Genomic DNA, 23207 nt, shown 5'->3' on the forward strand with positions numbered 1-23207 from the left:
CTAAGAGTTCCATCCTTCAAGATGGAGACCATTTGGACTATTTTACCAATGATCCAGGAGGGTCAATATATGACTACCGTGGATCTAAAGAATGCGTATCTACACATTCCTATCCACAAAGATCATCACCAGTTCCTCAGGTTTGCCTTTCTGGACAGGCATTACCAGTTTGTGGCTCTTCCCTTCTGGTTGGCCACGGCGCTAGGGTCCCTTCTGGCGGTCCTAAGGCCGAGGGGCATAGCAGTGGCACCTTATCTAGACGACATCTTATTTTATTATTTTTTTTATTTTATTTTTTTTTTACACTTTTATTTATATCCAACAGTGTATACATTCATATATATTTACATATCTAAACTCCATACCGAGCAGTACAGTATATTTACAAACAAAAGACAATCAATACACAATTCAGGTAGAATTAACATTGAAAATGATATATTAAGATAAACTCTTCTACTGTTCTACTGTCTGCTGCCAATAGTTTATCATCTATAGTATAGTTGTATATAATGTTGGGGTTTTTCAGTGAATTTCCTTAAGACAAAATAAAACCACGCACAAGAAAGAAGAAAAGAAAGGAAAAAAAAAAAAAAATCCCCCCAAAAAAAGAAAAACAAACTCCGAGCCCGCAAGGCTCCCTCTTAGGGTCGGTAGCTCATAGATTTATGGAATATCTCTAAAATTCCTTATCCATGATCCTGGAAATACTTGAAGCAGGACTAATTCAGCAAAACTAATGGAGGAAACAAATGGAGACAAGATCAATTGTTGAAGTTGCAATGAATAAGTTTTAATGATTGGTGCCCAATCTATCAAAAATATCTTAATTTTTTTCTCTGTGGCTTGTGATAAATGAAAAGATTCGTATATAATTTGAGATTGTATCCCTTTAAGAATTACCCCTAAGCTAGGGGGCTTCTTAGCAATCCAGGACTTAAAAATATTATATCTAACAATTAGTATAATGGTATTCAAAATCCGAATTTTGGAGTCTGACATGGGATCACTTATCAAACATATTACCTCTTGCAGAGATAACGAATAATCCCCATTATAAAGCCGATTAAACCAATACTGGACTTTCTGCCATAGTTGTTTTATTTTAGGGCAGTTCCATAACATGAACAAGATCTGCTGCGCTGTATAAGCACCGCGGGCAGTCAGCCTTCTTAAGAGGGTAAAATTTCGCTAGCCTGGCGGGGGATAGATAAAATGTATTCATTAATTTAACATGAGATTCTTTCCAGTTTACCGCAATAGGATACTTAGCTACCAATTTGCAACTACCTGTAATCATCTCTTGATCAATTGTAGGGATAGAATTAATCCATGAATTAACCAGTTTGTCACTCAGCAAAGTGCCCTGTTTGGTAAGCATTATGTCATAGATTAATGAAATTGAAGTGTCTCCAACTATAAATTTTTGGATAAAGATTTTGACCTCGGACCACTCAGACCTAATTGAAGAATACCAGCTTTGGGAGCTAATGTAATGGTGGACCTGGAAATAAGCAAACCGATTCCCTCTACCTAATGAATATTTTGATAGAATAGTTTCCCATGGAAGAATCTGGCATTGATCGTCCAATAACTGAACAATATCCTTGAGACCTCTGTCCTGCCATTCTAGAAATACTTTTTGGTCTATTCCTGGCAAGAAACGCGGGTTAGCTCTTATAGGTAAGAATTCAGAAAAAAAAGGATTCAATGCCAATATAGCACAAAACTTCTGCCATGCGCTTATCGGGTTTTTAAAAGATTGTAATAAAAGAACTTCTCGTGGTAGTTCTTTTAGTGGACAATGTAGAAGAGCCTTCAAAGACCAAGGGTGGATCAATCTAGATTCCGACTCAAATGAAGTAACCCTATTTGTTTGTGCTATCCAATCTATAGCTATTTTAGACAAGGTTGCAATATTATAATATCTGATGTTAGGGAAAGCTAACCCTGCATTATCATATTTTTGAGACAGTTTTTCCAATGATATACGTGGTTTTTTGGCTTTCCAAATAAACTTGGAAAACCAAGAATTCAATCTATTTAGATCTTTATTTGTAAGAATTAAAGGAAGATTTTGTAAGGGATAGAGAATCCGCGGAAAAATTATTGTTTTGATCAAATTAATAGATGCAGAGATAGATAAAGGGAGAGCCCTCCATAACTCAAGATCTTCTTTGATCTTCTGAAGAAGTGGATCGATATTGGCAGAGTACCAATGTTTGGGATTTTTGTGAATCTCCAATCCCAGATATTTTATAGCGGAGACTGTGCGGAACATTGAATTAGTTTGTCGATTAGCCTCCTTGCCTAGCCACATAAACTCGCTTTTATCCAAATTGGACTTATATCCCGCAAAGGAGGTAAACTCCTCCAATATATTTATAACCTTGGGAATTGTATCTCTGGTGTTCTGCAGACATATTAAAATATCGTCCGCGTAAAGTAAGACTTTTAAATTTGGGTCTAGATCTGATATTCCCGGAAGGCTTTCTCTCAGTCTGGTTGCCAGTGGCTCAAGAGCAATATTGAACAAAAGGGGCGAAAGAGGACAACCCTGTCTCGTCCCTCTTTCCAATATTATCTTAGGGGAGAGCGTCCGATTAACCAATAAGTAAGATTCTGGTTTCCAGTGGATTTTCTGAATGAAATATAAGAACTTATCTGCAAAGCCAAATTTCTCTAAGGTTTTAAATAAATGAGTCCATGCTATACTGTCGAAAGCCTTTACTGCGTCCACGGTAAGAACTGCATTATCATTTAACCTTTTTCTATCTTTAAACTGATCGCTATTCCAACTAAAATCAACCAACGTGGTTAATCTCCTAATATTTTTAGTAGAATTTCGTGCGGACATAAATCCGACCTGATCGGGATGTATAAGTTTGTCCAAACACCCTGTAAGTCTAGTAGCAACAATAGACATTAAAATTTTATAATCCGCATTAAGGACGGAAATTGGCCTGTATGAGGCTGGATCTTCTGGGTTCTTTCCTTTTTTCAAAATTAATGATATATTTGCCGCTGTGAACCGACCTGAAATTGGTTGATTAGAGATATAATAACAGTTGAACAGTTTCTCTAAGACTGGGGTTATTTTGGCCGCTAGACTAATCTAATTGACTTCTTTGATTATGTAACAAAAGTATTAGACAAGGGAGGAGCAGTTGATGTAGCATATCTAGATTTCAGCAAAGCATTTGACACCGTCCCACACAATAAACTTATTCACAAACTATATCTCCTTGGTCTAGATTCAAAAATTGTGAACTGGGTGGAATGCTGGCTTAAGGACAGAAAACAAAGTGTCTTAGTAAATGGAGTTCATTCAGCAGAGGGGGCTGTTACTAGTGGTGTTCCTCAGGGGTCAGTTCTGGGGCCTGTTTTGTTTAACATATTTATCTGCGATATCAGCAAAGGGCTACAGGGGAAAGTATGTCTCTTTGCAGATGATACAAAAATTTGCAACAGAGTGGATGTTCCAGGGGGGGTAGACAAAATGAGAAGTGATATACAACAATTGGAGGATTGGACAAACGACTGGGATCTAAAGTTTAACACAGCAAAGTGTAAAATAATGCATTTAGGGAAGAAAAATCCAAATGTTAATTACAGACTCAATGACACTTTACTGACTGTTACAGACGAGGAACAGGACTTGGGAATTATTATTTCAGATGATTTAAAACTTAGTAAACAATGTAGTAATGCAGCGAGTAAGGCTAGCAGAATGCTTGGATGTATTGGTAGAGGTATTTGCAGCAGAAATAGTAAGGTTCTTATGCCACTTTATAGATCATTAGTTAGGCCTCATCTTGAGTATTGTGTGCAGTTCTGGAGACCATATCTTCAGAAGGATATTAACAAACTTGAATCTGTGCAAAGGAGGGCTACCAAAATGGTACATGGTCTAAAAAATAAAACTTACCAGGATAGGCTCAATGACCTAAATATGTATAGCTTAGAGGAGAGAAGGGAAAGAGGTGATATGATAGCAACTTTCAAGTACATTAAAGGGTTTAGTAAAACTGAGGCTGTGGGTATTTTACATAAAATGGAAAATTCAAGAACAAGGGGTCATGAGCTCAAGCTAAAGGGTAGTAGATTCAGGAGTAATTTGAGGAAGCACTTCTTTACAGAAAGAGTGATTAAATTATGGAATAAACTTCCTCAAGAGGTAGTAGCAACAAACACTGTGGGGGACTTTAAAAATGCATGGGACAAGCATAGGGCTATCCTAAGAACTAGATAAGTTTATACTGTTAGGTAAGGTCGGGCAGACTTGCTGGGCCTATGGCTCTTATCTGCCGTCAATATCTATGTTTCTATGTTTCTATCTATAGAACTCCGCTGGAAGCCCATCGGGGCCTGTGGCTTTATTCAGTTTAGATACACTAATAGCTTTTAATATTTCTTCAGAAGTAATCGGGGCATTCAGAGATTCTAGTTCTTCTTGCTGTAACTGAGGAAGGATAACCTTGTCCCAAAAATTGGCTTGATTAATGGAGTTACTTTCCTGTTTAGAATATAATCGTTTATAATACTTAACTCTGATAGATTCGGTGGACATGAAAATATTTCTGACGGAGGTCAGGAAATCAAAGATTTTAACCACCTGCCAAGCTCTTCATTCCATTCATCGGTCGTCAGTGGCTCAGTGTATGGAGGTAATCGGACTTATGGTAGCGGCAATGGACATAGTTCCGTTTGCTCGCTTGCATCTCAGACCACTGCAACTATGCATGCTCAAACAGTGGAATGGGGATTATGCAGATTTATCTCCTCAGATAAATCTGGATCAAGAGACCAGAGACTCTTCTTTGGTGGTTGTCACAGGATCACCTGTCCAGGGGAATGTGTTTCCACAGGCCAGCGTGGGTTATTGTGACGACGGACGCCAGCCTACTGGGCTGGGGTGCAGCCTGGAATTCCCTGAAAGCACAGGGTTTGTGGAATCAAGAGGAGGCCCTCCTACCGATAAATATTCTGGAATTAAGAGTGATATTCAATGCTCTTCAGGCGTGGCCTCAGCTGGCTTCGGCCGGATTCATCAGGTTTCAGTCGGACAACATCACGACTGTAGCTTATATCAATCATCAGGGGGGGAACAAGGAGTTCCTTGGCGATGATAGAAGTTTCCATTATAATCCGATGGGCAGAGACTCGCTCTTGCCATCTATCAGCGATCTATATACCAGGGGTGGAGAACTGGGAGGCAGATTTTCTAAGTCGTCAGACTTTTCATCCGGGGTAGTGGGAGCTCCATCCGGAGGTGTTTGCTCAACTGGTTCAGCTATGGGGCACACCAGAATTGGATCTGATGGCGTCTTCAGAACGCCAAACTTCCTTGTTACGGATCCAGGTCAAGGGATCCTCAGGCAGTACTGATAGATGCTCTAGCAGTACCCTGGTCGTTCATCCTGGCTTATGTGTTTCCACCATTCCCTCTCCTTCCGCGTCTGATTGCCAGAATCAAACAGGAGAGAACTTCGGTGACTCGCAGGACTTGGTATGCAGACCTGGTGGACATGTCATCTCTGCCACCATGGACTCTGCCACTGAGACGGGACCTTTTGATTCAAGGTCCATTCAAGCATCCAAATCTAATTTATCTGCAACTGACTGCTTGGAGATTGAACGCTTGATTTTATCAAAGCGGGGTTTCTCTGAGTCGGTCATAGATACCTTGATTCAGGCTCGAAAGCCTGTCACCAGGAAGATCTATCATGGTGTAAATATATTTTTGGTGTGAATCCAAAGGCTACTCATGGAGTAAGATCAGAATTCCTAGGATTTTGCCTTTTCTCCAAGAAGGATTGGAGAAAGGATTGTCCGCTAGTTCCTTAAAGGGACAAATATCTGCTTTGTCTATTCTGTTGCACAAGCGTCTGGCAGATGTCCCAGACGTTCTGGCTTTTTGTCAGGCTTAAGTTAGAATTAAGCCTGTGTTTAAACCTGTTGCTCCGCCATGGAGTCTCAATTTAGTTCTTTAAGTTCTTCAGGGGGTTCCGTTTAAACCCATGCATTCCATAGATATTAAGCTTCTATCTTGGAAAGTTCTGTTTCTAGTTGCTATCTCTTCAGCTCGAAGAGTTTGTGAACTATCTGCATTACAATGTGACTCGCCTTATCTTGTTTTCCATGCTGATAAGGTGGTTTTGCGTATCAAACCTGGGTTCCTCCCTAAGGTTGTTTCTAACAGGAATATCAATCAGGAAATTGTTGTTCCTTCTCTGTGTCCTAATCCTTCTTCTAAGAAGGACCGTGTGTTGCACAACTTGGACGTGGTTCGTGCCTTGAAGTTTTATTGGCAGGCAACCAAAGATTTTCGCCAATCCTCTTCTTTGTTGTCTATGCTGGAAAGCGTAGAGGTCAAAAGGCTACAGCTACCTCTCTTTCCTTTTGGCTGAAAAGCATCATCCGTTTGGCTTATGAGACTGCTGGACAGCAGCCTCCTGAAAGAATTACAGCTCACTCCACTAGAGAGGTGGCTTCCACATGGGCTTTTAAAAATTATGCTTCTGTTGAACAGATTTGTAAGGCTGCGACTTGGTCTTCGCTTCATACCTTTTCCAAATTTTACAAATTTGATACTTTTGCTTCTTCGGAGGCTATTTTTGGGGGAGAGGTTTTGCAAGCAGTGGTGCCTTCCGTTTAGGTTCCTGTCTTGTCCCTCCCTTCATCCGTGTCCTAAAGCTTTGGTATTGGTATCCCACAAGTTAGGATGAATCCGTGGACTCTGTACATCTTGCAAAAGAAAACAGAATTTATGCTTACCTGATAAATTTCTTTCTTTTGCGATGTACCGAGTCCACGGCCCGCCCTGTCTATTCAAGACAGATAGTATTTTTTTTTTATGTAAACTTTAGTCACCTCTGCACCTTATCGTTTCTCCTTTTCTTCCTTGACCTTCGGTCGAATGACTGGGGGGTGGAGTTAAGGGGGGAGCTATATAGACAGCTCTGCTGTGGTGCTCTCTTTGCTAATTCCTGTCAGGAAGGACAATATCCAACAAGTTAGGATGAATCCGTGGACTCGGTACATCGTAAAAGAAAGAAATTTATCAGCTAAGCATAAATTCTGTTTTTCTAAATTGCGGGCTGTTAGGCTCGCGGGAGCGCAAAATGCTATAATTTATTGCGTCATTCTTGGAGCGAGAATTACGTTTGTTGACGTAATTTCGTCATATCCGGAGTCTTAGTTGGCGCCGAGTTTTTTCACGTGGTTGCGTCATCTATGACGCTCGTGTTTGTTGCAGACGTTTTTGGCGCCAAAAAATATTTAGTCAGTTGTGGGCGTCATACTTGGCGCCAAACTTTTTGACATTATTTTAAACTTCATTTCTTTTTGCTTATGGTTTCCAGAGGCTTATTTTGTTTTGCATTTTTTTCCCAGTCCAGAAACTGTCATATAAGGAAATTGATATTTTGCTTTATATGTTGTTTTTTCTCTTACATTTGCAAGATGTCTCAAAACTGTTCTTGTATCAGAAAACACTGTTGGATTCCTGCTGACTGATATCAGTCCTACCAAAGCTAAGTTAATTTATTTTAATGTTATGAATTTTTATCTTTAGCTATGGTTTGTAATAAGTTATCATGATAAACTTTTACATGCAGAGAAAATGTCCATCAGTTTTAATGCGTTGTCTATTGCTATTCTTTTAACAACTTATGTACAAGATATACCTGGGAATTTATTTGTATAAATAAATTATATAGAATATTTTTCTGATTCTATTCAGAAGGCTTTGTCTGCCATCCCGCCTTCTAATAAAATGTAAAGGTCTATTTTAAACTGCTCATTTAGTTGACTTTTCAAATGACCGACAACATACTGAATTATCCTTCTCTGATGAGGATTTATCTGTTTCAGAATATCCTTCATCAGATATTGACACTTACAAATCTACTTTTTTACTTTTAAATGGAGTACATTCGTTCTTTGTTGAAAATTGTTGATTATATTGGATATTGAGGAGACTAGTCCTCTTGATTTTAAGGCTAGCTAACATTTAAATTCTGTTTATTTACCTTCTGTGGTTACTTCAGAGGTTTTTTCCAGTTCCTAATACTAGAGTATGGAATAGGCCTGGTACTTATTTTATTCCTTCATTAACCCCTTAAGGACACGGCCATTTTTAAATTTCTTTCCCTTAAGGACCAGGGCTATTTTTACATTTCTGCGGTGTTTGTGTTTAGCTGTAATTTTCCTCTTACTCGTTTACTGTACCCACACATATTATATACCGTTTTTCTCGCCACTAAATGGACTTTCTAAAGATACCATTATTTTCATCATATCTTATAATTTACTATTAAAAATATTATAAAATATGAGGAAAAAATGGAAAAAAACACACTTTTTCTAACTTTGACCCCCAAAATCTGTTACACATCTACAACCACCAAAAAACAACCATGCTAAATAGTTTCTAAAATTTGTCCTGAGTTTAGAAATACCCAATGTTTACATATTCTTTGCTTTTTTTGCAAGTTATAGGGCCATAAATACAAGTAGCACTTTGCTATTTCAAAACCACTTTTTTTCAAAATGAGCGCTAGTTACATTGGAACCCTGATATCTGTCAGGAATACCTAAATATCCCTTGACATGTATATATTTTTTTTTAGAAGACATCCCAAAGTATTGATCTAGGCCCATTTTGGTATATTTCATGCCACCATTTCACCGCCAAATGCGATCAAATAAAAAAAAATGTTCACTTTTTCACAAACTTTAGGTTTCTCACAGAAATTATTTACAAACAACTTGTGCAATTATGGCATAAATGGTTGTAAGTGCTTCTCTGGGATCCCCTTTGTTCAGAAATAGCAGACTTATATGGCTTTGGCGTTGCTTTTTGGTAATTAGAAGGCTGCTAAATGCCACTGCGCGCCACACGTGTTTTATGCCCAGCAGTGAAGGGGTTAATTAGGGAGCATGTAGGGAGCTTGTAGAGTTAATTTTAGCTTTAGTGTAGTGTAGTAGACAACCCAAAGTATTGATCTAGGCCCATTTTGGTAAATTTAATGCCACCATTTCACCGCCAAATGCGATCAAATTAAAAAAAAACGTAATTTTTTTCGCAATTTTAGGTTTCTCACTGAAATTATTTACAAACAGCTTGTGCAATTATAGCACAAATGGTTGTAAATGCTTCTCTGGTATCCCCTTTGTTCAGAAATAGCAGACATATATGGCTTTGGCAATGCTTTTTGGTAATTAGAAGGCTGCTAAATGCCGCTGCACATCACACGTGTATTATGGCTAGCAGTGAAGGGGTTAATTAGGGATCTTGTAGGGAGCTTGCAGGGTTAATTTTAGCTTTAGTGTAGAGATCAGCCTCCCACCTGACACATCAGACCCACTGATCCCTCCCAAACAGCTCTCTTCCCTCCCCCACCCCACAATTGTCCCCGCCATCTTAAGTACTGGCAGAAAGTCTGCCAGTACTAAAATAAAAGGTATCTTTTTTTTTTTTCTTTTTTTTTTTGGGAGCATATTTACATATGCTGCTGTGTAGGATCCCTCTTAGCCCCAAACCTCCCTGATCCCCCCCCAAACAGCTCTCTAACCCTCCCCCTCTACATTATTGGGAGCCATCTTGGGTACTGGCAGCTGTCTGCCAGTACCCAGTTTACAAAAAAAATATATTTTTTTTTAAAGTATATTTTTTAATTTTTCCCCACTTTTCTGTAGTGTAGCTTCCCCCCCCAAGACTAAACCCCCACCCCCTCCCAGATCCCTTCGATTAACATATTTATCCCCCCTCTCTCCCTCTAAATATAAACCACTGTTCCATAGTGTAACGGTTCCCACCCGCTCCCTCCCCGTGCACGCGCCCGCCCGCCTCCCCTGTGCACGCGCGCGCGTCCGTGCGCGCCCCCCAGCAATCCCGCCCACGATCCCGCCCACCGGTCATCATCGATCGCCGCCCACCCGCCTCCCACGTCTGCTCCCACCCACCAACGATCGCGGCATCGATGTCCGGTGCAGAGAGGGCCACAGAGTGGCTCTCTCTGCATCGGATGGGGAAAAATGTTATTGCAGTGATGCCTCGATATCGAGGCATCACTACAATAACCGGAAAGCGGCTGGAAGCGATCAGGATCGCTTCCAGCCGCTTTCAACCCCAACGTCGTACAGGGTACGTCGCTGGTCTTTAAAGACCAGTTTGTGCAAGACGTACCCTGTACGACGCGTGTCGTTAAGGGGTTAAGGTTTTAAAAATTGTATCCTTTGCCAGCAGTTAGTTTGGAGTTTTGGGAAAATATCCCCAAAGTTAATGGGGCTATCTCTACTCTTGCTAAACGTTCTACTATTCCAATGGAAAATAGTATTTATTTTAAAGATTCTTCAGATGGGAAACTTGTATCTTATCTAAGGAAAATTAATTTATTTTCAGGTCCTTTTCTTAGGCCTGCAATTTCTTTGGCTGTTGTTGCAGCTGTTTCATCTTTTTTGGTTGGAAACTTTAGCGCAACAAGTATCGGATTATGATTTGTTTAGCATTGTTATCTTGATTCAACATGCTAATAATTTCATTTGTGATGCCTTTTTTTGATATTATCAAATTTGAGGTTAAATCTATGTCTTTAGCTATTTTAGCTTGAAGAACTTTGTGGCTTAAATCTTGGAATGCTGATTTGATTTCTAAATCCAGATTTCTATTTTCTTTCCTTCCAAGGTAATAAATCATTTGGTTCACAGTTGGAATCAATACTTTCAACTGTTACTGTGGGGAAGGGAGTTTTTTTGCCTCAAGATTAAGTTCTAAGGGTAAATCTTAAGCTTTTACCAGTTCTTGTTCTTAATAAGGAACAGAAATCTAATTCTTCCCCACGTAATATGTTTCTATTTGGAAGTTTTCTTCAAAATGGAATGAATTCAAGCCATTTAAGAGATCAAAGCCAGCGCCCAAATTTGCATGAAGGTGCGGCCCTTATTCCAGTTTAGCTGGTAGGGGGCAGGTTATGATTTTTCTAAAGTTGTTTGGTTCAATTTGGTCCAAACTCCTTAGATTGGGGTACAGAATACAATTCAGAGTAAGACCACCTGTGAGAAGTCTTTCTCTCTCTCTCACATATTCCAGCAATCCCAGTAAAGGCTCAGACGTTCCTGAAGTGTGTTTCAGACCTGGAGTTATCTGGGGTATTCATACCAATTCCGTTTCAGGAACAGGGTCTGGGGTTTTATTCAGAACTATTCATTGTCCCAAAGAAAGAAAATATTTTGAATTGTCATGTAAGAGTACCATCTTTCAGAATGGTGATTATAAGGTATATTCTGCCTTTTGTTCAGCAAGGGCATTATTTGCCCACAATAGACTTACTGGATGCATATTTTCATATTTCTGTTTCATTCAGATTATTTTCATTTTCTGAAATTCTCTTTTTAGACAAGCTTTACCAATTTGTTGCTCTTCCTTTCTGTCCTAGCGTCAGCTCTAGGAATCTTTTCAAAGGTTCTCGGTGTTTCCTTATTTGGACGATATCTTGGTACTTGCTCAGTCTTTTCGTTCTGCAGAATCTCATACGATTCAACTTCTGTTGTTTCTTCAAAGACATGGTTGGAGGATCATTTTACCAAAAAAGTTCCTTGCTTTCTCAAGGGTCCCCATTTTTTAGGTTTCCAGATAGATTGTGTCAATGTCTTTGTCTCTAACAGACAAGAGACAATTTATATTGGGTTCAGCTTGTTGGAACCTTCAGTTTTTCTATTTTTTCCTTCAGCAGCTATATGCATGGAAGTTTTAGGTATCATGACTGCGGCATCGAACTCTATTCCCTTTGCTCGTTTTCATTTGAGACCTCTCCAGTTTTTAATGCTGAATTAATGCTGCAGGTACTAGGATATCACATTTAATATCCTTGAATCCCAATATTCAACTATCTCTGACTTGGTGGTTAGATCACCATCGTATAGTTCTATGGGTCTCTTTGGTTCATCCAACCTGGACCGTGATCACAATACATGCAAGTCTTTTAGGTTGGGAAGCTGTCTGGGGATCTCTGACAGCACAAGGGGTTTGGAAATCTCAAGAGGAGAGATTACCAATAAATATTTTGGAACTCTGTGCAATTCTCAGAGCTCTTCAGTTTTGGCTTCTATTGAGGAGAGAGACGTTTATTGGTTTTCAGAAAGACAATGTCACAACTGTGGCGTATGTCAATCATCAGAGTGGGACTCACAGTCCTCAGGCTATGAAAGAAGTATCTCGGATATTTGCTTGGGCAGAATCCAGCTCCTGTCTAATTTCTGCGGATCATATCCCAGGTATAGACAATTGGGAGGCGGATTATCTCAGTCGTCAAGCTTTACATCCGGGAGAGTGGTCTCTTCACCCAGATGTGTTTTTTCAAATTGTTCAGATGTGGGGGCTTCCAGAAATAGATCTGTTGGCATCTCATCTAAACAAGAAACTTCCCAGGTACCTATCCACGTCCAGGGATCCTCAGACGGAAGCAGTGGATGCATTGACACTTCCTTGGAGTTATCAACCTGCCTATATTTTTCCCCCTCTAGTTCTTCTTCCAAGAGTGATTTTCAAAATCATTATGGAGCAATCGTTTGTGCTGCTGGTGGCTCCAGCATGACCGCATAGGTTTTGGTATGTGGATCTTGTTCGGATGTCCAGTTGCCAACCTTGGCCACTTCCATTAAGGCCAGACCTTATATCTCAAGGTTCGTTTTTTTTCCATCAGGATCTCAAATCATTAAATTTGATGGTATGGAACTTGAACGCTTACTGCTTAGTCATAGAGGTTTCTCTGATTCAGTGATTTATACTATGTTGCAGGCTCGTAAATCTGTGTCTAGAAAGATTTATTATCGAGTTTGGAAGACTTACATTGCATGGTGCTCTTCTCATAAATTCTCTTGGCATTCTTTTTGAATTCCTAGAATTTTACAGTTTCTTCAGGATGGTTTACATAAGGGTTTGTCTGCAAGTTCCTTGAAAGGACAAATCTCTGCTCTTTCTGTTCTGTTCCACAGGAAAATTGCTAATCTTCCTGATATTCATTGTTTTGTTCAGGCTTTGGTTCGTATCAAGCCTGTCATTAAATCAATCTCTCCTCCTTGCAGTCTTAATTTGGTTTTGAAGGTTTTACAGGCTCCTCCGTTTGAGCCTATGCATTCTCTGGACATTAAATTACTTTCTTGGAAAGTATTGTTCCTTTTGGCCATCTCTTCTGCTAGAAGAGTTTCTGAATTATCTGCTCTTTCTTGTGAGTCTCCTTTCCTGATTTTTCATCAGGATAAGGCGGTTTTGCGGACTTCGTTTAAATTTTTACCTAAAGTTGTGAACTCCAACAACATTAGTAGAGAAATTGTTGTCCCTTCTTTGTGTCCTAATTCTAAGAATTCTCTGGAGAGATCTTTACATTCTTTGGATGTGGTAAGAGCTTTGAAATATTATGTTGAAGCTACTAAAGATTTCAGGAAGACTTCTAGTCTATTTGTTATCTTTTCTGGTTCTAGGAAAGGTCAGAAGGCTTCTGCCATTTCTTTGGCATCTTGGTTAAAAGCTTTTGATTCATCATGCTTATTTGGAGTCGGGTAATTCCCCGCCTCAGAGGATTACAGCTCATTCTACTAGGTCAGTTTCCACTTCCTGGGCTTTTAAGAATGAAGCTTCTGTTGATCAGATTTGCAAAGCAGCAGCTTGGTCTTCTTTGTATACTTTTACTAAATTCTATCATTTTGATGTTTTCTCTTCCTCAGAAGCAGTTTTAGGTAGAAAAGTACTTCAGGCAGCTGTTTCGGTTTGATTCTTCTGCTTCTAATGTCAGTTTTTTTCATTATAAGATTAAAACTTTTGATTTGGGTTGTGGATTAATTTTTCAGCGGAATTGGCTGTCTTTATTTTTATCCCTCCCTCTCTAGTGACTCTTGCGTGGAGTTCCACATCTTGGGTATTTGCTATCCCATACGTCACTAGCTCATGGACTCTTGCCCATTACATGAAAGAAAACATAATTTATGTAAGAATTTACCTGATAAATTCATTTCTTTCATATTGGCAAGAGTCCATGAGACCCAGCCTTTTTACGGTGGTTATGATTTTTTTGTATAAAGCACAATTTTTCCAATTTCTTGTTGATGCTTTTTGCTCCTTTATCACCCCACTTCTTGGCTATTCGTTAAACTGAATTGTGGGTGTGGTGGGGGTGTATTTATATGCATTTTGAGGTTTGGGAAACTTTGCCCCTCCTGGTAGGATTGTATATCCCATACGTCACTAGCTCATGGACTCTTGCCAATATGAAAGAAATTAATTTATCAGGTAAATTCTTACATAAATTATGTTTTTTCACCACTAGAGGGCGTTAGTTCATGTGAATTACCGATATATAGATAACATTGAGCTCATGCATGTGAATTTACAGAGGAGTCAGCACTGATTGGATAAAACACGGCTGTCAAAAGAACTGAATTAAGCGGACTGTCTGCAGAGGCTTAGATACAAGGTAATTACAGAGGTAACAACAGAATTTATGCTTACCTGATAAATTACTTTCTCCAACGGTGTGTCCGGTCCACGGCGTCATCCATAACTTGTGGGAATATTCTCTTCCCCAACAGGAAATGGCAAAGAGCACAGCAAAAGTTGTCCATATAGCCCCTCCCAGGCTCCGCCCCCCCCCAGTCATTCGACCGACGGTTAGGAGAAAAAAGGAGAAACTATAGGGTGCCGTGATGACTGTAGTGTATAGAGAGAGAAATTTTTCAAACCTGATTAAAAAACCAGGGCGGGCCGTGGACCGGACACACCGTTGGAGAAAGTAATTTATCAGGTAAGCATAAATTCTGTTTTCTCCAACATTGGTGTGTCCGGTCCACGGCGTCATCCATAACTTGTGGGAACCAATACCAAAGCTTTAGGACACGGATGAAGGGAGGGAGCAAATCAGGTTACCTAAACAGAAGGCACCACGACTTGCAAAACCTTTCTCCCAAAAATAGTCTCCGAAGAAGCATAAGTATCAAATTTGATCAACAGAAGCCTCGTTCTTGAAGGCCCATGTGGAAGCCACAGCCCTAGTAGAGTGAGCTGTGATTCGCTCAGGAGGCTGCCGTCTGGCAGTCTCATAAGCCAATCGGATGATGCTTTTCAGCCAGAAAGAAAGAGAGGTAGCAGTAGCTTTTTGTCCTCTCCTCTTACCAGAATAAACGACAAAGAAGAAGTTTGTCTGAAATCCTTTGTTGCGTCTAAATAGCACGGACTACATCTAAATTGTGTAACAAACGTTCCTTCTTTGAAACTGGATTCGGACACAAAGAAGGAACAACTATTTCCTGGTTAATATTCTTGTTGGAAACAACTTTTGGAAGAAAACCAGTCTTGGTACGCAAAACAACCTTATCTGAATGGAACACCAGATAGGGTGGATCACACTGCAAAGCAGATAATTCAGAAACTCTTCTAGCAGAAGAAATAGCAACCAAAAACAGAACTTTCCAAGATAGTAACTTGATATCTATGGAATGTAAGGGTTCAAACGGAACCCCTTGAAGAACTGAAAGAACTAAATTTAGACTCCAGGGAGGAGTCAAAGGTCTGTAAACAGGCTTGATTCTGACCAAAGCCTGTACAAAAGCTTGTACATCTGGCACAGCTGCCAGTCGTTTGTGTAACAAGACAGATAAAGCAGAAATCTGTCCTTTTAAAGAACTCCCTGACAATCCCTTATCCAAACCTCCTTGGAGAAAGGAGAGGATCTTAGGATTTTTAATCTTACTCCAGGAGAATCCCTTGGATTCACACCAACAGATATATCTTTTCCATATTTTATGGTAAATCTTTCTAGTCACAGGTTTTCTGGCTTGGACCAGAGTATCTATCACTGAATCTGAAAACCCACGCTTGGATAAAATCAAACGTTCAATTTCCAAGCAGTCAGCTGCAGAGAGACTAGATTTGGACGTTCGAATGGACCTTGTACTAGAAGATCCTGTCTCAAAGGTAGCTTCCATGGTGGAGCCGATGACATATTCACCAGGTCCGCATACCAAGTCCTGCGCGGCCTCGCAGGAGCTATCAGAATCACCGATGCCTTCTCCTGTTTGATCCTGGCTACAAGCCTGGGAAGGAGAGGGAACGGTGGAAACGCATAAGCTAGGTTGAACGACCAAGGCGCCACTAATGCATCCACTAGAGTCGCCTTGGGATCCCTGGATCTGGACCCGTAGCAAGGGACCTTGAAGTTCTGACGGGACGCCATCAGGTCCATGTCTGGAATGCCCCATAATTGAGTCAACTGGGCAAACACCTCTGGGTGGAGCTCCCACTCCCCCGGATGGAAAGTCTGACGACTCCGATAATCCGCCTCCCAGTTGTCTACTCCTGGGATGTGGATTGCAGATAGGTGGCAGGAGTGATCCTCCGCCCATTCGATGATTTTGGATACCTCTCTCATCGCCAAGGAACTCCTTGTTCCCCCCTGATGGTTGATGTAAGCTACAGTCATCATGTTGTCTGACTGGAATCTTATGAATCCGGCCTTCGCTAGTTGAGGCCAAGCCCGGAGAGCATTGAATATCGCTCTGTTCCAGGATGTTTATCGGGAGAAGAGACTCTTCCCGAGACCATAGACCCTGAGCTTTCAGGGAATCCCAGACCGCGCCCCAGCCTAATAGACTGGCGTCGGTCGTGACAATGACCCACTTTGGTCTGCGGAAACTCATTCCCTGAGACAGGTGTTCCTGGGACAACCACCAACGGAGTGAGTCTCTGGTCATCCTCATACGGAGTCTCCCTACTGAGCGACTTTTCCAGTTCCTCGAACCAGAACCACGCCGCTGTAGTGACAGGAATAATGCACGAAATAGGTTGAAGGAGGTAACCTTGCTGTACAAAAATCTTTTTAAGCAAACCCTCCAATTTTTTATCCATAGGATCTTTGAAAGCACAATTGTCCTCAATGGGAATGGTCGTGCGTTTGGCTAGTGTAGAAACCGCCCCCTCGACCTTAGGGACTGTTTGCCATATGTCCTTCCTGGGATCGACCATAGGGAACAATTGCTTAAATATAGGAGGAGGGACAAAAGGTATGCCTGGCTTCTCCCACTCCTTATTCACTATGTCCGCCACCCGTTTAGGTATCGGAAAGGCATCAGGGTGCACCGGGACCTCTAGGAACTTGTCCATCTTGCACAATTTTTCTGGGATGACCAGATTGTCACAATCATCCAGAGTAGATAGCACCTCCTTAAGTAATGCGCGGAGATGCTCTAATTTAAATTTAAATGTCACAACATCAGGTTCTGCCTGCTGAGAAATTCTTCCTGTATCAGAAATTTCTCCATCTGACAAACCCTCCCTCACTGCCACTTCAGACTGGTGTGAGGGTATGACAGAAAAATTATCATCAGCGCCCTCCTGCTCTACAGTGTTTAAAACAGAGCAATCGCGCTTTCTCTGAAATGCTGGCATTTTGGATAAAATATTAGCTATGGAGTTATCCATTACTGCCGTCAATTGTTGCATAGTAACAAGCATTGGCGCTAGAAGTACTAGGGGTCGCCTGCGCGGGCATAACTGGTATAGACACAGAAGGAGAGGATGTAGAACTATCTCTACTTCCTTCATCTGAGGAATCATCCTGGGCAACCTTACTATTTGTGACAGTACTGTCCTTACTGTGTTTGGACGCTATGGCACAATTATCACATATATTTGAAGGGGGAACCACATTGGCTTCCATACATACAGAACATGATCTATCTGAAGGTACAGACATGTTAAACAGGCTTAAACTGGTTAATAAAGCACAAAAACCGTTTTAAAACAAAACCGTTACTGTCTCTTTAAATGTTAAACAGGGCACACTTTATTACTGAATATGTGAAAAACTATGAAGAAATTATCCAATCTTTACCAAATTTTCACCACAGTGTCTTAATGCATTCAAAGTATTGCACCCCAATTTTCAAGCTGTTAACCCTTAAAATGTGGAAACCAGAGCCGTTTGCAATTTTAACCCCACTACAGTCCCAGCCACAGCCTTTGTTGCGACTTCACCTATCCCAGGGGGTATACGATACCAATTCAAGCCTTCTAGGAACGTTTTCAGTGGATACCAGACCCTCACACATGCAGCTGCATGCACTGTACTCAAAAGTAACTGCGCAATAATGGAAAATGAGGCTCTGCCTACTATAGTGAAAGGCCCTTCCTGACTGGGAAGGTGTCTTAATTAGTGCCTGGCGATAAAAAAACGTTCCCCAAACAATTAAAGTGTGAAAATTACTTCAAACTTTAAAAAAAACAACTTAAATAAACAATCGATTTAGCCCTTAAGAGTGTCCACCAGTTAATAGCCCATAATAAGCCCTTTATTCTTTCTAAGTCTAAGAAAATGGCTTACCGATCCCCATGAGCGAAAATGACAGCCTTCCAGCATTACACAGTCTTGTTAGAAAAATGGCTAGTCATACCTTGAGCAGAAAAGTCTGCTAACTGTTCCCCCCAACTGAAGTTCTCTCAGCTCAACAGTCCTGCGTGGGAACAGCAATTGATTTTAGTTATTGATTTTAGTTACTGCTGCTAAAATCATATTCCTCTTTTAAACAGAACTCTTCATCTCTTTCTGTTTCAGAGTAAATAGTACATACCAGCACTATTTTAAAATAACAAACTCTTGATAGAAGAATAAAAAACTACAACTAAACACCACATACTCTTCACCATCTCCGTGGAGATGCTACTTGTTCAGAGCGGCAAAGAGAATGACTGGGGGGGCGGAGCCTGGGAGGGGCTATATGGACAGCTTTTGCTGTGCTCTTTGCCATTTCCTGTTGGGGAAGAGAATATTCCCACAAGTTATGGATGACGCCGTGGACCGGACACACCAATGTTGGAGAAAAGTATATTTATATAACTGTTGGTTCTGCAAAACTGGGGAATGGGTAATTAAGGGATATCTATCTTTTAAATCAAAATCAATTCTGGTGTTGACTGTCCCCAGTTTTGCATAACCAACACAGTTATATTATATACTTTTTAACTCTGTGATTACCTTGTATCTAAGCCTTTGTAGACTGCCCTCTTATTTCAGTTCTTTTGACAGCCATGCATTTTATCCAATCAGTGCTGACTCTTAGGCAACTCCATGGGCATGAGCACAGTGTTATCTATATAGCACACATGAACTAACACCCTCTAATTGTGAAAAAAATGTCAAAATGCATTCAGATAAGACTGCCTTCAAGGGCTAAGAAGTTACCATATGAGCCTACCTAGGTTTAGTTTTAAACAAAGAATACCAAGAGACTATGGCTCTTATCTGCCGTCAATATTTATGTTTCTATGTTATTTTTGACTAGACTGTCCCTTTAAATGACCTCGCTTAATGTTTTTTCACAATAATCTCTTTTTTAATTCCTTTGCTTAATATATTGTTTATTGTCTCTCAACGAGAATATAGTACGTGTTATTTGTCCTCTACGTTTTAAATTTTATTTTTAATGCATTATGGAATTATACAATTGTTTAACACAAGGTAACCCAAACAGTATGTGTTATATATTTGTAGATAAGTGACTATCCTTCAAAAACAGAAAAGATCATGGAAGTAATGTCCAGTGGTCACTCTAATAGTCTAATAAATAAATGTATATTGAAGTGATTGGAGAACCAAATGGGGCCTATTTAAGTATGATTATACTTGATGATACGTGTCCTCTACATTTAATTTGATTTTAAGAGAGATTACTTTTTTTCAGGTATCGACTTCAAACAGTAAGATCACTAGCTGGTGTGAGTCTCATGCTGCGTTTGCTATGGGCCTGTTTGAAATGGGATGACATGGCTGCTAAACCACCACCTGGTGGAGGAATTACACGTACAGGTATTTTTGAATCACTTTATCAAGCATTATTTTTATTTATTAAATAGGAGAAGGAAAAAGGGTACTTATAATTGGCATTCTTGCCACAAATGAAATGGTGATTAAACACCAGAGAAATGCAGCCACTCACACTGTTAAGGACTCTGCAAAAATCAAACTCTATCAATATCAATTCTATATAGCGTGTATTTGTTTATTAGTGTCAAATAGATCAAGTTACAACACACACACAAACAAAAATAAATAAAATAAAACAAAATCCTTCAATGCCCTGACTAGTAGCTAATCAAGGACATAAAAGTCCATGAGGGGGGGAATCCTGTGTGTCATCTAATCCAAGTTGGTGCCACGATGTAATAATGCCATGGGGTCAAAAGGCAATGTGCTAGGGGTACCCGAGAAAGTTATAAGCTCACCTTGCCTCTTTACCGCAAGCTCCGATATAAATGTGTCGGTGTTAGCTCTCCCCTTAAAACTGCTAGCTAGAGCAGGATTAGCCACCACAAATGCCAGAAGATAAGAGGCAGGAGTACACACAAAGATTGGGCCAAAGTCTGCGGCATCCAATGAAGAGGCGTGCATGCCCCAATCTGTTCCTACTGTCACAAGGGCTATCAGGACTTGTAGAATAACTGATGTAAAGCCAGCGATCGTTTCACCTTTTCGGCTTCATCAGGCCTGTTTATAGCCTTCTCGGGGCAACTCAATTTGCTGGAACATCATCTGTAAATCCACCCTTTTGCCTTGGGATGAACTGTGGAAACCGTATTTTCCCCCCTCTCATGGACTTTTATGTCCTTGATTAGCTACTAGTCAGGACATTGTAGAATTTAATTTTTTTTTTTTTTTTTTTTTTTTTTTTTTTTTTGTGTTATAACTTGATCTATTTGACATGGCTAATAAACATATACACGTTATATAGCATTGATATTGATAGTTTAATTTTAACAGTGCGAGTGGTTGCATTTTATTAAATACTGCCTCTCCTAGTGTTTAATCATCATTTAATTTGTGGCAAGAGTGCTAATTATAAGTACCTTTTTTTTCCTTTTCCTTCTATTTAATATATAATCTTTTTCTTAAAGGGACACTGTACCCCAAATTTTTCTTTCGTGATTCAGATTGAGCATGAAATTTTAAGCAACTTTCTAATTTACTCCTATTATTGAATTTTCTTCATTCTCTTGGTATCTTTATTTGAAATGCAAGAATGTAAGTTTAGATGCCGGCCCATTTTTGGTAAACAACCTGGGTTGTTCTTGCTGATTGGTGGATAAATTCATCCACCAATAAAAAAAAGTGCTGTCCAGAGTACTGAAACCAAAAAAAAGCTTAGATGCCTTCTTTTTCAAATAATGATAGCAAGAGAACGAAGAAAAATTGATAATAGGAGTAAATTAGAAAGTTGCTTAAAATTGCATGCTTAATTACAAAAGAAAAAATTTGAGTTCAGTGTCCCTTTAAGACACTGTGAGTCCACGGAATCATCAATTACTGTTGGGAATATCACTCCTGGCCAGCAGAAGGAGGCAAAGAGCACCACAGCAAAGCTGTTAAGTATCACTTCCCTTCCCACAATACCCAGTCATTCTCTTTGCCTTCGGTGCAAGGAGGAGGTTAAGTTTTTGGTGTCAAGATTTTATTATTTTGAAAGCCAGAGTAGGTTTGCTCTGACCTTTCCTTTCAAGGTTGGGTATAGCTGTACTCCACATTAGTCTCTTCAGTAGGGCAGTGGTGGCTTTAAAGCAGTTAGGAACGTGTAAGGTGAGCCTTGCTGCGTTTTCCTAACATGTTGCTGCCCTGGTGGAGAAAGCCTGAGTAGGTTTACTCGGTTCTTTCTTTTTCTACAGGTCTCTGTGAGGAGCAGCATCCTCTCATACCTAGTAAGCTGTCCTCCTGCCGGACGGCCAGATGCAGGTAAGTGATTTTGTCTTCTAAGTATTGGGCACTTGCACTTAAGAGTCTTTCACTGCACATTATTTGGGACATATATTTATCCTTTAGAAGGATATTGTAGGCAGGATGCAGGCACTTTTGTGACAGGAGACTAGGGGTTCATACTGCATGTTAGTATACCATGAAAATTTGGCTAATGTGTTTAGAGACACTTTAAGGGTTACTAATATCCCTGATATTTTATTTACCTGTTGTGAACTTTATGGGTTATGAAGAGCATAGCTTTTATTAGCATGCAGTATATAAGCTTTCAGAATGATGTTTGGAGACTTGTTTTGCGGGGCGCGCTTTTATCAGAGAAAATTAGATATTGCTGCGCAATTTTGTTGTGCTTGCCCTGTAAGTGTTTCAATGGCTGCAGAATCCAACTAACATTCTCCTGATTAGAAGTAGATAAATTGTCTACTGTATGCAGCCTTTTGGGTGCGCAAATTCTACTGTATGCTATATTATGTTAAAAATAATGAACATACCACCGCAGTATAGTGGTAAGTGTCCTAGAGGGGTTGGAATTCAATCCGGGCTAGGATGTGTTTTGTCCTCCTTAAGATGAGTGATTTGGGGGACTTGTGTTCTAGTTCTTGAAACAGAGGTCTGGTTTTTATGTACAGTATTCACTAATTAAAACATTTATTGTTCAGGGTTGGAACAGTGGTCTGCTCCTATGAATCAAATGTTTATTGGCTTGAGGAACAAATTGTTTTTTATTAAGCATCTGTCCCTCATATTTGAATATGTATATTTTTAAATAAAGATATTTGCCTCTAAGCATAAATTTAGACAAATTAAAATGTCTGAGTTTTTTTTTGTCTGTGCAGCTTATTTACCAAGAGCTATTGAGTACAGATAAATCTGAACCTTATGTCTCTCAGGAGGATGCTGTTCAGGCAATTCCAATCCTTTTCTATTAAATGTCCCAAGCCTCTATGGCGTCACATGCAGTGCCCTGCGGTTCCTCTCAATCTCCTGGTGGAGTGTGTTTGCTTACAGATTTTGCAGCTCAGGTATCATCTGTGATACTTGCGGCCTTATCTGTTTTTCCTTACCTACAGGAAAATGCAAGAGGACAATTAGATTTTCAGATAGTAAGGTTTCTGCTACCTAGGTTGCTCTCTCTCCTAAGTTTGGTAAGAAGAATTTGATGGTAGTTTCTGATGAGGATTAAATCTCCGGTTTGGATAGTATAATTCCTTTTTCTGATGCTGAAGTGATCTCCTTTAGATGTATGCTTGAATTCCTTGTGGCTATTTGGATGACATTGATACCCCTGTCGTTGTCAACCTTTGAAAGTTTTGTGATCTTTATCATTTCTATGATGTTCCTTCCTATGAGTAAGTGTTTTTACGTGCCTAGACCTTTACGGGTTATTGGATAGAAGCTGTGTTCTTTCTGAGC

General features: G+C 40.0%; 1 protein-coding gene across 1 annotated transcript in view; it reads left to right on the forward strand.

Moving 5' to 3' along the window:
• The window catches only part of BPTF (bromodomain PHD finger transcription factor), a 923754-nt gene that overhangs the window by 552341 nt on the left and 348206 nt on the right, over positions 1-23207 (forward strand). The window contains exon 14 of the mRNA XM_053721515.1: positions 19732-19856. Coding sequence (XP_053577490.1) covers positions 19732-19856 — 125 coding nt within the window. The remainder of the gene's footprint in view (positions 1-19731; positions 19857-23207) is intronic.

Source organism: Bombina bombina, chromosome 1, assembly GCF_027579735.1.
Source record: "Bombina bombina isolate aBomBom1 chromosome 1, aBomBom1.pri, whole genome shotgun sequence".
Taxonomy (NCBI): Eukaryota; Metazoa; Chordata; class Amphibia; order Anura; family Bombinatoridae; genus Bombina; species Bombina bombina.